Raw genomic sequence first — 16,801 nt, forward strand, 5'->3', positions numbered from 1 at the left:
GTCTGTGCAACTGAGCAGTCTTGCCTATGCTCTAGTCATTCAAAAAAGGCCTACTGGAACTGTTATAGGTTCAAATTATTAGGCTAATGCATTATTCAAGCTATATTTTCACAATTCACAATTTCAGTGATAAAAGCAGCAAAAAAAACAGTGTCTACTAAGAAGCTGATTTTTGTCGGTGGAGTGAGTTGTATGGTATTATTACACTATTCAGTAGACTGATTACAATCTGGTGACAGTCATCTAATTGCATCTGTCAACGACCTACACTCAAACTACTCAAACATCTTACTGAGATTTAACGTCAACCCTTCGCTATCACCCCCTGCCGTTCTGTTCGTATGTCTAGTCTTTTTGTTACTCCTCCTATCTTTCCATACTTGGCCATGCCTTCCTTACCCCTCTCTGATTGGTCAGCTGAGAGACTGGGTATGGTGACCCGGATATGCAAGCGCCGCTTGTTTTCCCTGTGCCCCTTCCTGTACCCCCGGTTGAGGAAGTGAATTCGCTGACAGGGCTGGGTTCCGCAAGGGAGCTGAAGAGAAATAACATCGGGAGGGGCAAAAATAATAACTAAATAATACACCGAGTCGAGCGAGCACAATAATTCGACAGCTGCGAGACACCAGTGAACGTTTATTTCCCTTGTGAGATCATCATCGAGAGCCGCAGACATGGTAAGGCCGCGGAGCTGGGCTGGAAGAAACGGAGATGGGTATAGCCAATTTTTGGTGGGGGTGCTAAGGAATATTAGCTGGTGTCCTTTTATAGGATGTGGGCTACGTTGCAACTCTGCGGTGTCACCTAAATACAGCATCAAATCTGCAAACCATAGTATAACTTACAAGCACGTTGTAAGTAAGTCGAACAAGTAGGAAGTTAACCGACTCACAAAAGCATTGTTAAATGGCTAATGTTAACATTAGCTAGGTAGTTAGCTTGCAAGCATAGCTAGCAGGCTAATTTTAACAGTAGTGGACGAAGTGCGTTAGCTTGTCCCAGGATGTTTTGAATTTGCAGAGTTGACTCTTAGGAGCTGCTCGGGTTGTGATACCAACACCCCTCCTTCGGCAAACCTGTACCCCGTGTTTAAAATAGTTACAAGTGCTGGTTTGCCTGTCGCCAAAACCGGTCTGCTCCGCCCATTCCCACCCCTTTAGAGTGCAACGAGCCATTAAACAAGCTTTTTGTGGTCAAACATTTTTTGTATCTTGTTGATCATTGCAGTTATGTCACTATACATCCTTACCTATTTGTTCAGAACATGAAACTATGTGATGTAAGGCTGGTGTATGAGAGGTTTGTAGGTAAATAAGCCTATTCAAATTGACTGACATGGCTGACTTGTTGATACCTCTTTTTGATCACCACACCGTCCATTTTATCTGTTTGAACTGTACTGATGAAAGTGATTGCAGACTTGCAAATCACATCAGTGGAGGTTAAAGTTTGTGCATGGTCATCCCTGCAGAAGTTGAGAATGTAATCCTCCTAGGTGTCAGGCAGTGGCAGTGACATCCCATTAGAAGGGGGGGCTGCCTGCAATAGGAGAGGAGCTAATATACTAATCCCTTAGTAGTAGTTCAACTCTACCAAAGAAGCTTTCAAAGCTTAGTTACATCTGAACATGTGAACATGGTAAACATTCCCTTTAAAAGCAGTCAGGTCCTGTAAACGCCGGGAAGGAGAGGGGGGAGAACCCTCTTAGAGTTGCAAGGCTGCAACGTTCTGATTACTTTACAGATGAGAACAGGTGGTTCGACTCTGCAGCCACTCTCCACACACTTACCCCAAACTCATTCATCTGCTGGGCCTGCCTGCCTGCACCGTGACCCCTCTCTGGCCCAGCTGCCCTGGTGTTGGCTGGGCTATCTGTAAACAGTGTCAGAGAGTGCAGGTGTCTGCTGTGCGCAGTCTAAATACGACCTCACCGGTAATGGTAGATTTCAGAACGGTTTATAAATGGGGAGACTCCAGGGAGGTGTTGGAAGTGGAAGACGGCCCTGTTTTTGGCAGCTGGAGGTCCTGCGTGTATTGTTTGTGTTCTCTCCTTGTAAAGGGTGTACGTATTTACATGCCGTGGATTTGATGGATTCTGTGTGTGTACTGGAATGTGGGTGGTTTCTTCTTCGTTTTTCTGTGGCTCAGTATCAAGATGGATGATGGTCAATTTGATTACTCTTACTAACTTACTAGCTGCAGTCTGAATGAACCGTTTACATTTATCAACAGAGGATGTATAGACACAGATTCACAGACAGTTGTGTAAGTGAGTGGTTTATTCTTCATTCCATTCTGGTTATGGAGTGCACATGGATTCATGGATTGAGTTACAGTCCGTTTGTGTGCATCTAGTCCAGTGATTACATTTGCAACAATTACGGTTCACCCCAAAAAATGTTTTGTTTGTAACATCCTAGCAACTTAGAGACATTCTGTTTATCGTTTGTGGATTTATATTATATGTGTCATGTGATGTGTCTGCATCACATTGATTTTAGATATATAGGTCAACAATAGCATGGAGGACTGATGTCTCTAGCCCTCTAGGCATTGCACATCAGTCAGCTTACAATGGTTGCATTTGTCCTCTTTCCTGGCAAAATTAGAATAATATCTTTAGAAATCTAATAGTAAGGTGCTGGCTGCCAAATACCAGTTAGCTGGTATTGTTTTGGAGCGAGGCTAGATAAAGACTTTTTGCTGCAAGGACTGGAATGTTCAGTCAGGTTAGGCGTTGTCTCAGTGTAGACCTCCCTCTCCCCTCCACTTCTGTTCCCCGGCTGTAGTTTCATGTTGTGGCTGGCCCTGCCTTGGCCTCCGTACATGTATGGAGCTCTGAGTGCACGGCTTTACATTCTTATGTGAGAGACGTGCCCTGTGGGAGAGAAGCCTGCAGCTGAACATCCGACCTTCCCATCGTTCGACTGAAGGGGCTTCACCAGATGTCTACTTCAGAAGTTTTTCAATGTGAAATATTTCATGTTGTGATTATGTGTCAGTGAATATTTTCAAATGTTAAATTATGTCAAGTTTGATTGATTTTCACTGAAACAGTGTTAGCATAAACAGGCACCCAGGTGTCATCTCCATAGTGTTGCTTGTCCAGCATTGGTCAAACACCAGCGCTCAAGGTTAGGGCGGCCAACTTGTTCTCTAGTTAACAGGGACTGTTAAGTGCTAGGGTGCTCATTATCCTCCCTTCAGGTTCACAGATAATGTCTACCTCAGAAAGTGCCAAAGGTTACAGCGGTTAGAAGAGAAACTGGAAAAGGAGACCCTCTGCACTGAAGTAGAAATAATATTCAAGCGATTGTGCCAAACATTAGAGCACTACTTTGTGCTTTGTTTCTGAAGAACAGGAAGTTCTTGAGGTCCCTTGGGCTTATGTGGAGTGTATGACTCAGGCTGTTTGAAGAGTTGAGTGACAGGTTGAGCTTGAACATTGACTGTGGTGGGCATTGCCGCCAGGGAGAAAAAAAGAGTTTGGGAAAACGTTGAATGGGATGTGGTTGCTGTGCCACATTTGCCTTAATCACTGAACATAATCAGACCCATCATCTGCTGCCAGGGTTTCATTCTGACTGGCGTGTGGGATTTTGTGGACAGATACATTGCAGTGTCAACGTTTTCTGGATATTTGAATTATGTATTGATTTTGATGTTACTGTGAATATAATGACTGGATTTACATTATAGTGGACCAAGCAAAAGGTAGGCCTATCATGTTAAGTGTGTTTTATTTCTGTTATAAAACAGAGACTTTTACAGAGGTTTGGAAGTTTGATGGCACAGTATGTCCAAAGGAGACAGTCCCCATCTGTTTTGCTTGAAGCGGTCACCCGTGTTTCTCATAGGATTGGATTTGCTTAGCTCAAACAAGAGTTATTTGAAGAGGTGATCAGTGTCTCGGTGGTATGTAAATAGAAGTAAGTGGTCTGTTGCGACTGTGGTAGTTAAAACAGCAGAATAGGAAGTCCATCATGAAAGCTAGCTTTGGATTGGGTTGGAACAAGATCTGACACGATAAAATAATATGTTGTTCTCCAACCAACTGTTTCCAAAAACTCACCACAGACATCAAGTCTTTCAAAACAATGAATGATTAACTAGTGAGTCAGTAGTAGTAAGAACAAGAGAATCAGGTTGTGTGTGTTTAGCACAACCCAGCAGACACACAAGTGACCTGACACAGGTCAGGCTGGGCTTTCTCGCAGACACTCGCTCACTCGTCCACTCATCCACAGGTGAGTGTGATCGTCACGACAACAGGGGCCTCTCTGTCACCGGCCGGTGGGAACGTTGTCGGTCGCCAATCGCCCCCAGCCCAAGTCCAGCCCGTCCCAGGAGGCAGACTGGGGGCCTCACACTCAGTGTCACATGCCCAGGGCCGTCTGGCCGCTGGACGGCTCCAGCCACTTCCTTAATTCTCGGCCACAGTGGGCCCTGTTGTTCTCATGGGCCTGTGTGTGGTGTGCTGGGGTGAGGTGGGGGGGAGGCGGAGGGGGAGGGGGGGGAAGAAGCCCCGCTCCTGTTCTCTAACTCGCCTCAGGCCACTCTCCTTCTGGGAAGCTCAGCTGCTGTCACGCGCGCTGGAAAAAAGGAGGCCGCCGCGGCTCGGGCCATTGAGTGTCGCAGCGGGCCGATAACGATGGTGGCATTTAAATGTGCTTCCTCAAACCTCCGCCACCCACTTCACACTCGTTTGCACTTTGATGGTGATAATGGTTGTGACGGAACTTGTTGATGCTGGTGTGAGTGCTTGTGGGGGTTGTGCGTATAGCAGCACCCACAAATGCAGTATTATCTAGGATATACCGCCTTCTCTTAACATAATGTGTGTGTGTGTGTGCTGTAAGAGAACTATAATATGTGTGTGTGTGTGTGTATTTACATCTGTGCTCCTATTTTTTATGGCTAGTACTGTAAGTTGGGTGTGTGTGTATGTGTGTGTTTGTTCAAAGAGTATAAGGAAATTAGTGTTGATGTATTTTTGTCTCTGTGTAGTCACTGTTTTGGAGCAGCTGGATTGTGTTTGTGTGTGTGTGTGTGAGAGAGAGAGAAGGGGGGGTAATTAGTTTTGATGTATTTCTGCAGCTGTTTAAGTAGTCAGAACGTAACCCTTAACTGTTTGTTTCTTTCTTTCTTCCTTCCCATCCTCCCTCTGATTCCATCCATCTTTCTGCTCCCTTCTCTTTCTGTTTCTCTTACACATTTACCCTCTCTGCCTCCCTCTCCTCCTCATCTGCATCCCTCTGTATGCATTCTTCTTTGATTTTCTCTCTCCTGCTCCCCCTCTCTGGGTCTCTACCTTCTCTACCTTCTTCTCTCTTTCCATCCCCCTCTACCTGTCTCTCTCTACACCTCTTTCTGTCTGCTTTCCTTTTTCCATCTCTCCCCTTCCTCCCTTTCTGTCTCTTTCTTTCTCTTTCCATCTGTTTCTCACTTTCTTCCCTTCTCCCTTACTCCCCCCTCTCTCTCCCTCCCTCTCCCTCCTCCCTCTCTCTCTCTCTCTCTGTCTCTCAGAATGACCAGCAGCTCGACTGTGCCCTGGACCTGATGAGGCGCTTGCCTCCCCAGCAGATCGAGAAGAATCTCAGCGACCTCATCGACCTGGTGAGTGACATGGCCACTGCTTGCTCTCCGCCAATCGGTAGATGCCCAGCAACGGCCTGACCGCGTGCCGCGACCCCTGGTCCGGTCCCGGTCCACTCTCCTGTCGGGCGCTAATGAGTGACACCGTCACGTGGCGTTCGGTGAACCCAAGGAGCCCGGCGTGGTACTGAAACGGCTCCACATGAAAGTGCTGTTCTCACCCTGCGTGCTGTCTTAACCTTTTCCACTTTGATATCTACTTAGAGCTGCTGTTCCCTGCTCTCACTACACACACACACACACACACACACACACTCACACTCACACTCACACTCACACACCTGTGTAGACATAGCTACAAACACACACACACACACACACACACACACACACCTGTGTAGACATATACACAGATACATAGGTACACACACACACACACACACACACACACACACACACCAGCAGCATCACAGCAGTCTTTCCTGGCTCCCTCTGTGTTGTGCGGTTGTTAGCGGTCATTAGCAGAGCTGTCAGTCACTCAGCATGGTGACCCGTCGGCCCGCCCTCCTCTCACCTCCCTTCCTGCCTGCCAAACTGTCCCTGGCCTGCTGATGGAGAGCACCTGGACTCTGTCCTCAGCTTCATATTCCCTCTCTCCCTCTCTCGCCCCTGCTCCTCCCCTTCGTCCCCTCAAGGGCATGCTCTCCCTCGCTCTGGCGTTCATACTATATCAGTAACCTCTGTTAGCGCTATCGCTGTTGGTTGTCTCTTGCATGTTCACTGTTCTATTTGCTTGCACCACACCATGCCACACCCCATGTCTGTTTGTCTTTCTCTTCTGTTGCTGTCTTTGATTGCGTTCTGAGTCAGTTTCTTTTGCATTCTGTTCTCTTCCCTGGCATGATGCTCTATCTCCGACATCTTTGTCTGTGCATGTTTGCCCTCCCCCTTCTCTCTCTCTCTCTCTCTCTCTCGCTCTCTCTCTCTCTCTCTCTTTCTCTATCCCTCTGTCCTCCTGGGTCTCTTGGCCTGGTGGCTGTTGGCAGGTGTATGTGAGTGTGACAGAAAGAACAGCCTAGCCTTTGTGTGTGCGTGTGTGTGTATGTGTGCGCGCATGTGTGTCTGAAGAGGGGTTTCCATGTCAGTCTGTGAGAAGTCATTTGTCCTGCTTTGTCCCGCCAAGGCTCTTTGCCTGCTCATATCACAGCGCATTCTTTCCCCCCTCTCCCCTTCTCTCTCTTTCTCTCTCTCTCTCTCTCTCTCTCTCTCTCTTTCTTTCTTTCTTTCTTTCTTTCTTTCTTTCTTTCTCTCTCTCTCTCTCTCCACCCCTTCCTTGGGGGTGCTGTTATATAGAGGAAGGGAAATGGGAAACCCAAACCCCTAAGCCCTCGTTTGCCTCATATTGATTTCATCAGCGGCCTTAATTAAAGAGGGTCACGTCTCTCTCTGCCCACTGGCTCACCAGCCCCCCCCCCCCCCACACACACACACACACACACACACACACACACACACCACCCCTCCCCCAGCGTGGCAGCTATTTTCATTAGAGACTTCTTGTGAATGCCCTGCTTTCAGCAGCATTCTTCAGGTGGTTGATGCTTAACCTTGAAGAAGAACTTGGTCGGGAAGCAAAACTAGATATGTAATATAGAGAGATCATCCTTAAAATTGCTTGAGAATATTTGTTTTAAGTGTATGTAAAGGTATGTTATGTTTATTTTTTATTGTTTTAATGAACTTAGTATGAAGATGTTTTTAGACTCTTGAGATACTGAGTGAAGAAAATTGGAAGGTTATTGTATTTGTTGAGTGAAACCTCCTGGACTTTGTTACTTTCATTAGCCTGTCACGCCCATTTTGCCTTATTAAAAGTGTGTGTGTGTGTTTGTGTGTGTGTGTGTGTGTGTGTGTGTGTGTGTGTGTGTGTGTGTGTGTGTGTGTGTGTGTGTGTGTGTGTGTGTGTGTGTGTGTGTGTGTGTGTGTGTGTGTGTGTGTGTGTGTTGATAGGTACCCAGCCTGTGTGAGGACCTGCTCTCCTCTGTGGACCAGCCCCTGAAGATTGCCAGAGACAGGGTGGTGGGAAAGGACTACTTGCTCTGTGACTATAATCGCGATGGTGACTCCTACAGGTTAGACCTAGAATTGCATACAAAATAACAACCCACCCTACTCTATTCATCTAGCCTGGCGGGCCATCCTATATCATTGACATGTATAGTCTGGCATCGAATCATTCACCTCGCTTAATCCAAGGGGCGGGCAGAGAATTGTCTTTCAAACTGCCTAGGCATGCAATAGGCCAGCGCTACGACCATATCCGTATCCGGTCGGCAAAACGGCAAATACATCCTTCTTCGAAAGGAATGACTTAAGTGCATTGTGTTGATCTACTTTCAAAGAAAAGCACAAGTCCAACTCCTCCAAAGTTGACGCCAACGCCGATTCAAACAACCGCTCTTCGTTTGCCATAGCCACCTTCCTTGTTGTTCACCGTCGCAGGATGTCGTTATCCTGTTAAGCCCGCCTTAAGACTCTCTAATGAAATAGAGTGCTGTGATTGGCCGTCATCCACGGTGTTAAGCCAATAGAAATTCCTATGGTTCGATACTAGACGTACAAGCTGAGCAAATTAATTTGCCGCCGCTAGGGTGCGTCTAGATTTCTAGGCTACTATTCATCATATCGTACACGTGATATGCCTACACACATGCATTACTGCTGTGGATGTTAGTTTGTTCAGTGTCAAAATCGTTGTGTTTTGACTGCATGTTACATTCAGTCTACAAGTATGGATACACACAGTGTTATGGACACATGGGCCTGGTGTGTGTTTAGTGTGTTTGTGCGTATACAGCTCACTAATTACTCTCCTCCCCACTGCCTCAGATCCCCCTGGAGTAATAAGTATGAGCCCCCCATTGATGATGGTGCCATGCCCTCTGCACGCCTGCGCAAGCTGGAGGTGGAAGCAAACAATGCCTTCGACCAGTACAGAGACCTGTAAGTGTGCTGCCCTGCACCACACCACACTATACCACACCATACCACCCCACCACACTATACCACACAACACCACACTATACCACACCCCACCACACTATACCACACCACATTATACCACACTACACTATACCACACCACACTATACCACACCACACTATACCACACCCCACCACACCACACTATACCACACCACACTATTCCACACCACACTATACCACACCATACCACCACACTACACTATACCACATCCCAACACACTATACCACACCACACTATACCACACCACACTATACCACACCATACCACACTATACCACACTACACTATACCACACCACACCACACCACACCATACCACCCCACCACACTATACCATACAACACGACACTACACTATACCACACCACACTGTACCACACCACACTATTCCACACCACACCACACTATAACACACCACACTATACCACACCACACTATACCACACCACACTATACCACACCACACTATACCACACCACACTATACCACACCACACTATACCACGCCACACCACGCCACGCCACGCCACACCACAATATACTACACTTTACCACACTCCACTATACCATACCACACCACACTATACCCCACCACACTATACCACACCCCACCACACTATACCACACACACACCACACTGTACCACACCACACCACACTATGCCACACTTTACCACACCACACCACACAATACCACACACCACTATACCATACACCACTATACCATACCCCACTATACCATACCACACCATACCACACCCCACCACACTATACCACACACACACCACACTATACCACACCATACCATACCACACTTCACCACACCACACCACACTATGCCACACTTTACCACACCACACTATACCACACCCCACTATACCATACCACACCACACTATACCACACCTCACTATACCATACCACACCTCACTATACCATACCACACCACACTATACCACACCACACTATTCCATACCACACCACAAAACGCCACCCTGAGGAAATGCAGTGTTGGTTAGTTGATTAGACGGGTGAATTACTAACACTAATATGCTTCACAACATCAACCAGTAGTTTAAGCATCATTCCTATAAACCTTTCAACATATACATGTATGCATGTGTACACTACACAGACCCATCACTGATCACCCATGTTTGTTGATGTGTTGAACAGACACTCACTAAGTCCGGCACATGAGCATGACTCGCGTACTTTGTGTTTGAATGCTCCAGGTACTTTGAGGGGGGCGTCTCCTCGGTGTACCTCTGGGACCTGGACCATGGGTTTGCCGGGGTCATCCTCATCAAGAAGGCCGGAGACGGCTCCAAGAAAATCAAGGGATGCTGGGACTCCATCCATGTGGTGGAGGTGCAGGTGAGGGAATGAGAGCGGGAGGAAGACAGATAGAGGGAGGGAGGGAGGGAGGGAGAGATCGAGAGAGAAAAATTGTAATTGTAATGGACATAAGAAAATGTGAATGGGAAAAAAGTGTCCATGTTTCTGCTTTGTATGTGTCTTTGTTATATCTGTGTGTGTGTGTGTGTGTGTGTGTGTGTGTGTGTGTGTGTGTGTGTGTGTGTGTGTGTGTGTGTGTGTGTGTGTGTGTGTGTGTGTGTGTGTGTGTGTGTGTGTGTGTGTGTGTGTGTGTGTGTCTTCTGACCACAGGAGAAGTCTAGTGGACGCACGGCCCACTACAAGCTGACCTCCACTGTGATGCTGTGGTTGCAGACGACCAAGACCGGCTCCGGCACCATGAACCTGGGGGGCAGTCTGACCAGACAAGTAGGCACCCCCACTCTTTTCTTTTTAGGCACAAACACAATCGTGCAATCAGTGCTGTTCACCAAAAGTTCCATTGGATGATTCAATTCGTGTGACCTTTTCCGGAGCTGTGAAGATCGAATAAACAGAGATTTTAAAGTATTAACCACACCAATCCTCTGGAAAAAAAGACTCTGACCTTTTCCATTCACTGGAATTCTGGAATGACTTAGGTGGGGGGTGGGGTGTTATCCAAATAACATTAGAATAACAATTGAGAGTAAGTGTAGTTAACATTAGAATAGCATTAAAAGTAAGTTAAAAGCAATACAAATCAGGACCATTTTCACAGGTTCTTCTCAGGTGAAAGGAGACACTGGATTAATTAATTAATGAACTTGGTTCAACTTTCAAAGCGCAACGCGGGCGTATTCAATTGACAGACACGTTTGTGTTGCTTAGGAACGAGACAAAACTTATTATGGTCTGAGCGTTGCGTTACGTTTGCCGCTGCCGGTTGCTGCTGGCTAATGTGATCCTCGCCTTACTCTATTGTAAACTGCCATAGTTCTCCTTCAGGGGCCAGGTCATGTGTTTGCCCTGCAAATGTTCCTCAACTCAACCTCAACTTTTGCCCTGAAGAAGACTTTTGCTGAAGGAATATCGTGATTGATGGATCTCCGCTCTTGAGTGTAGCAGCATAGAATGCCCTGAGCTATCTGGATGACAGATATTTCAACAATATGTACAGTGTCATGAGTAGAATATCAGGGTCATGGTTTCAGTTGCACTATGTATACATCTTTAAGTCTTGTTTAAATCTGCTTTTTAAGCAGCTTTATAAAAGTAGAATGGCTAGTGGACTTTGTGCGCTCACGCATATGTGCATGCAGTGAGCATAGCTGACAGTTGCATCATGGTGCACAAACGGGGTCATCTGCTTGTAACGCTCCACTGCCGTTAAAAACCATCTGACCTACTAAAGAAAAAAAACAAGCCATAAAACAGTGCCATAAATGGTCTTACATGAATATTGTTGCACTTAAACCTCTAATCCTCTCTCTCTTTTTTATTAGTGAGGACACTTGGTAGGTTACACACATGTAGTGCAATAATGGCAGGCGTTGCCTTCTTGAGCAAAGTGATTTTTCGGTGGCATTCTATGACTTCTCACACACAGCTGGTGTTGCCCATGGGCATGTGTCACGGAGGGACCAAAACACAAATGCCAAACTCACTCAAGACCTTTAACTCAACCCCCCGTTGCGTAGTTGGCATTTGGCATGATGCGCGTGCTAACAATGTTGTTTTACCTAAATACAAGACAGCAATTGTATACCGTTGGTGTGTCTTTTTGAGAATGTACATTTGGTGATTCAAGACGTGTCTGCACCTTGGACTTCATTATGAAATGTATGGATTTTAGCAAGAAAAACAATTCTTAACAGGGAAGAACAGGGATTCTCATTATTTGCTGTGGTTTGATCAGCAAGTGAAATTATTCCCATTCAGACAAAAAGCAGATTGTAGGGTGAAGGTGATTAGTCGAAACACATGGCTTTGGATTAGTTTATACCTCTAGTGGTGTCTCTCTCTCTCTCTCTCTCTCTCTCTCTCTCTCTCTCTCTGTTTCTCCCTCCTCCTCCTGTACTCATCTGTGCGCTTCGCTGTCAATTATCAGATGGAGAAAGACGAGACGGTCAGCGAGTCCTCCCCCCACATCGCCAACATCGGACGCCTAGTGGAGGTGAGAGCGTTTGTCTTTGGCTACTCTGGTCGGCTCGTAAACTACTCTGAGTGCAGCCTCCCCCTCTTCCCTCTTCCCTCTGTCGTATACGTCTCCCCTTTGCTGTTTATGTCTCTGTCACGCGAAAGCAAATTACTCTCACTGCCTGGCTTGCGCACACGCACACACGCACACACACACACACACACACACGCACACACACCTTATGTACTATTATGTACTTATTGTGTGTATTATTCCATACACACAAATGCAGTACACGCCCACCACACACACACACACCTGTATGTTGTTTATGGACCCCCCCCCCCAACCCTCCCAACCTGTCTGCCTCTTAACACATCTCTGGTCCCTGTGTAGAGAGAATGTTCCACTGCCCCAGCTGCCCCCGCTGTAGTAAACCCCCCCCCCCCTCCATCCGCCCTCTCCTTCACGTCCTGCCCTAAACGTTACCACAAGACTCCAATTAAAAATGAAGGCCTCCGCTCTGCATGTGTTTCATACTTTATGAGGTTTACAGATGGGGGCGGAGGGAGGTGCGGTCGAGTTGGGTGCGGTGGGATGGGATGTGTGTGTTAACCTCTCTGGTTTCACACTCGAGAGAGGGTTGCTAATGTGTGAATGGTTTCTCTCTCTGTGTGTGTGTGTGTGTGTGTGTGTGTGTGTGTGTGTGGTCAGAGTGCCTGGGCTGATTCTTATATTTGTGTATGTATCAGACCAGACCGTTTCAGTTTACCTTTCTGTTTCTCTCTCTCTCCCCCCCTCTCGCTCTCTCTCTCTCTCTCTCTCCCCCCCCCTCTCTCTCTCCCCCTCCCTCCCTCCCTCTCACTCACTCACTACACAGGACATGGAGAATAAGATCCGCTCCACTCTGAACGAGATCTACTTTGGCAAGACCAAGGACATCGTCAACGGCCTAAGGTACGGCAGAGCCACACACTCGCCACAAAAACAAGCCGACTGTCTGCCACACCTGCGGGGACTTCTCTTACATCATTACGGCTCCTACATCATCTCCAGTTGCCCACAGGCACATGCCTGAGCAGATCTGCAAAGTGGCATTTGTCTGGAAGGGCAACATCTGTTTGTCACCATATTACCAGGGATTGTCTGAGAAGTGGGCAAGCAACATGGGTTCAGGAAATAAAGAGATTCATGTTGACTGCCACATAGTGGAGAGCAGAGAGGTCTATGTAGAAAATACCACAGTGACTTAAGATGTTTTCCTAAACTTCGAAGTGGTACAGCCAAATTCTTGTGCTTTTGATGGATTTTGAGGTTACTACATAGAGACATATTTTGGAGAGTCTTTTTCTCTCCCGTCATGGTTTGGCCAGAGGAGAGTGATTTTTGGCTGAGTTGTGTAATCTCTGTGGGGGATCCTCTCGCTCCAAACTTCCCTTTTGTTTTCCCTGCGTTCTCATTCTGTCATGTGACACCCTGAGTTGTTTGGGTTGCGTCTCTCCTCTCCTCTGTGCTTTCATCTCCTGATTCGATTTTCTTCCTTTATCATGCCTCTCTCTCTGTCTCTCTCTCTCTCTCTCTCTCTCTCTCTCGCTTTGTCTCTCTCTCTTTATCTCTCTCTCTCTCTCTCTCTCTCTGCCCTTAGTGCTCTCCCTCTCTGCTTCTCCGTTCCCCTTACTCATTCATTATTGTCATTCTTACTCAATGTTATCTCTCCATTTTGTTCCCTTTGGTGTCTGTGCTTTTTACCTTTTAGTCCCCATGCACACATGCCTTTTTGTTCACCTCTCTCTCCCTCCCCTCTCCTCCCATCCTCCACTCCTCTTGCTCTTCCCCCTCTTTTCCCCCTCTTTTTTTTGACTCTCTCCTCCTCCTCCTCTTCATCTCTCTGCCACCCTTCTGTTCTTCTCTCATTTATTCCCTCTCTTATTGGACTCCCTCCCTCTGTTCTTTCTTTCCTCTCTCCTCCCCCTTCTCTCCTCCTTTTCTCCACTCCTCCTCTCCTCCAGATCTATTGAGTCTTTGCCTGATAACCAAAAGTACCGGCAGCTCCAGAGAGAGCTCTCTCAGGTCCTCACCCAGCGCCAGATCTACATTGACTAGGGCAGGAGGTATAGGGCTCTGGCCAGCAGTGTGCAGGGGTCTATGTGTGTGTGTGTGTGTGTGTGTGTGTGTGTGTGTGTGTGTGTGTGTGTGTGTGTGTGTGAGAGAGAGAGTGTGTGTGTCAGAGAGAGAGAGAGAAGTAAACGTGTGGTGTGTGTGTTGTGTGTGTGTTGTGTGTGTGTGTGTGTGTGTGTGTGTGTGTGTGTGTGTGTGTGTGTGTGTGTGTGTGTAAGAGAGAGATTGCATGCATGCATAAACAGACATATTATGTCTGCTTATGTTACTGTGCATAGGCAGTGTGCCAGAGTGAACTTTTAACACTTGCATCCCCAATGCACCCTGGGAAATTGAGTATAACATAACAGCCGAATGTCAGAGTGTAACAGCTGTTAACTGCATGTGAAGCCGGCTGTTAAAAGTGCAGCTCATTTTCGAAGCGTGGTGTATGTGTGTACGATGTGAAATTCTAACCCGGCCCATCCTGTTTCCCTGATTGAGATGGAGAAGGTTATGAAAAATGTGTGGTGACATTCCCCATGTCCTAACAAGCAACCAACCCTTATTTCATTCCTGTGGTTTTCCTTTAGTTTATCTCTTTGTTTTTTACTTGTTGTTGAATCTGTCCATTTGTCTTTCCTCACAGGAGTGTCCAGACCCTGGCTGATAAGTCCAAGCAAGAGTCCCTGAGGAATGACCTTATGGAGGCGCTCAAACGCAAGCAGCAAAGTTAGACATGCTGTAGTCCTCTCTCTCTGTCTCTCTCTCTCGCTCAAACGCAAGCAGCAAAGTTAGACATGCTGTAGTCCTCTCTCTCTGTCTCTCTCTCTCTCTCTCTCTCTCTCTCTAGCTCTCTCTCTAGCTCTCTCTCTCTCTGTCTCTCTCTCTCTCACTCTCTCTCCATCTCCGTCTTTCTCTCCCTGTCTCTCTCTTACACAAAATCTCCTCACCTCACTCTTGCTACTCCTTCTTTTTTCTGTTTGTTTTTGTTTTGATTTTGTTTGTTTTTTTGTTTGTTTTTTTGTTTGTTTTCTTGTCCGTCTCTGTTGGTCCCTCTCACCACCTGTCTCAGTGCTGCACTCTTGGAAAAGGAAAAAAGGAGAAAACGCTTAGCTTTGTATTTTTTTTTTTTTTCTTATTTGTGTTTCTTTGTTGAGGCATCATCATTCTCATTGAAGCCATTCACCACTCTCATTTCTCTCCCTCTTTGTTTCTCTCTGTTTCTCTCTGTTTCTCTCTCTTTCTCTGATGTTAAGTTTAATAATATTCGGATAGTATTATGACGGTTAATGAACACATTGCAGAATGAGAGTGGCTTGTGCACTCCACTCAGCTCTCTCGCTCACACACACACACACACACACACACACACATACATACATACAGACACGCAGACACACACCGACAGATACATGCAGACACACACACGTGTGTATGTGTGCGTGTGTGACTAGCCTTACCTCTGTAGCATCACTAAGGCCCACAGATTTAGGACCCCTACACCTTGAAAGGATGATCCTGGTAACAACTTTGCCGATCTTAGCCGAATTCCACACATGCCTCCCAACATCAGATGGAAACTTTTTTTTGTTGTTTTTTTTGTTTTGTTTTGTTTTTTCACTGGTATAATTTCTGATAAAGCCCCAACCTCCTATATCTGTATGAAATATAACTGTTGCTCCTAAAGAAAGATGTACTGTAACAAAGGTTATTAAGAGGGTCAAGCTAGATTTGTATTATCATTACAGCAATTATTATTTTTAATATTATTATTATTGTTGCAATCGATGGTTGGTATACCTCACAACTCCCTCTATCCATACCAGTGTTAGTGTACGGAGGTTCGAGTTGGGTTGGGGGTGTGGGAGGAGAGATGGTTGACCTTGAAAGTGACCCTATGACCTTGCAAACATGGCTTGACTGAAATGAGGGAGGAGAGGTGAAGTATACTGTGGATTGCGAGCATTTCAGCGAGGAGCCCCCCCCCCCCCTTCTCTCTTACTGTGTACTACCACATCAGTTCGTGTCCCTATCTTTTTTTTTCTCTCTCTCTCTTTTCTCTGGTCTAGGGTCTTGTTTTCTGTCTCGGAGTCTTGTCCGGAAGCTTCTTGGCTGTCTGTTCTTTTGGGTGGGGGTTGGGTGTGGGGCTGGTGGATTTATCATATGTTGTCAAAATTGTTTTTTTTTGTTGTTTTTTTTTTGTAAAGCTTATGATTCATGTTGTATTAGAGCCTCCAGCAACAATAAAAAACTGTAAAATGCTAAATGTGTGTGTGTGTACCACATTTGTGTAACTGCATAAATGTGTGTGGAGCACAGTTTCTTCCTGGAAATATCCCGTCATGGGATTTTTGAAATCTACTGCTGTGTTAATGTTATTCATAACATTACATAAAACTGTCCATAGTAACAATCTAGTCCATTGCTATTAAATTGTTTCAATTTCCCTAAACATCAGACTGTAGATGAAGGTAACACCAAGCACAGTCCATGGTTCAGGTTGCTACATTAAACTAATAAACGTTTCAAATGTGGGTTGTGCAACAACCTCTGCTAAATGTGTACATTTGTTCTCAGTTCAGTAGAGGTGCTA

General features: G+C 46.2%; 1 protein-coding gene across 2 annotated transcripts; it reads left to right on the top strand.

Moving 5' to 3' along the window:
- Positions 1-480: 480 nt before the first annotated feature.
- On the top strand, positions 481-16,474 carry capzb (capping actin protein of muscle Z-line subunit beta). 2 transcript variants are annotated; one of them, XM_076267349.1, is made up of 10 exons: positions 481-677; positions 5,527-5,616; positions 7,606-7,727; positions 8,485-8,598; positions 9,869-10,010; positions 10,302-10,418; positions 12,079-12,144; positions 12,989-13,065; positions 14,855-14,916; positions 14,978-16,474. In XM_076267349.1, the coding sequence occupies exons 1-10, from the start codon at positions 675-677 to the stop codon at positions 15,001-15,003; spliced, it is 819 nt and encodes a 272-aa protein (XP_076123464.1). In that variant the 5' UTR covers positions 481-674; the 3' UTR covers positions 15,004-16,474. The 2 variants fall into 2 exon arrangements, with proteins under 2 accessions (XP_076123464.1, XP_076123463.1); XM_076267348.1 differs by adding an exon at positions 14,118-14,219 and having other exon boundaries at positions 14,855-14,982.
- The last annotated feature ends 327 nt before the right edge of the window (positions 16,475-16,801 follow it).

The sequence above is a fragment of the Alosa pseudoharengus genome, unplaced genomic scaffold, assembly GCF_046254945.1.
Source record: "Alosa pseudoharengus isolate Yale_2024_CS ecotype anadromous, Long Island Sound unplaced genomic scaffold, YU_APseudo_1.1 YU_APseudo_1.1_scf_5, whole genome shotgun sequence".
Classification (NCBI taxonomy): domain Eukaryota; kingdom Metazoa; phylum Chordata; class Actinopteri; order Clupeiformes; family Clupeidae; genus Alosa; species Alosa pseudoharengus.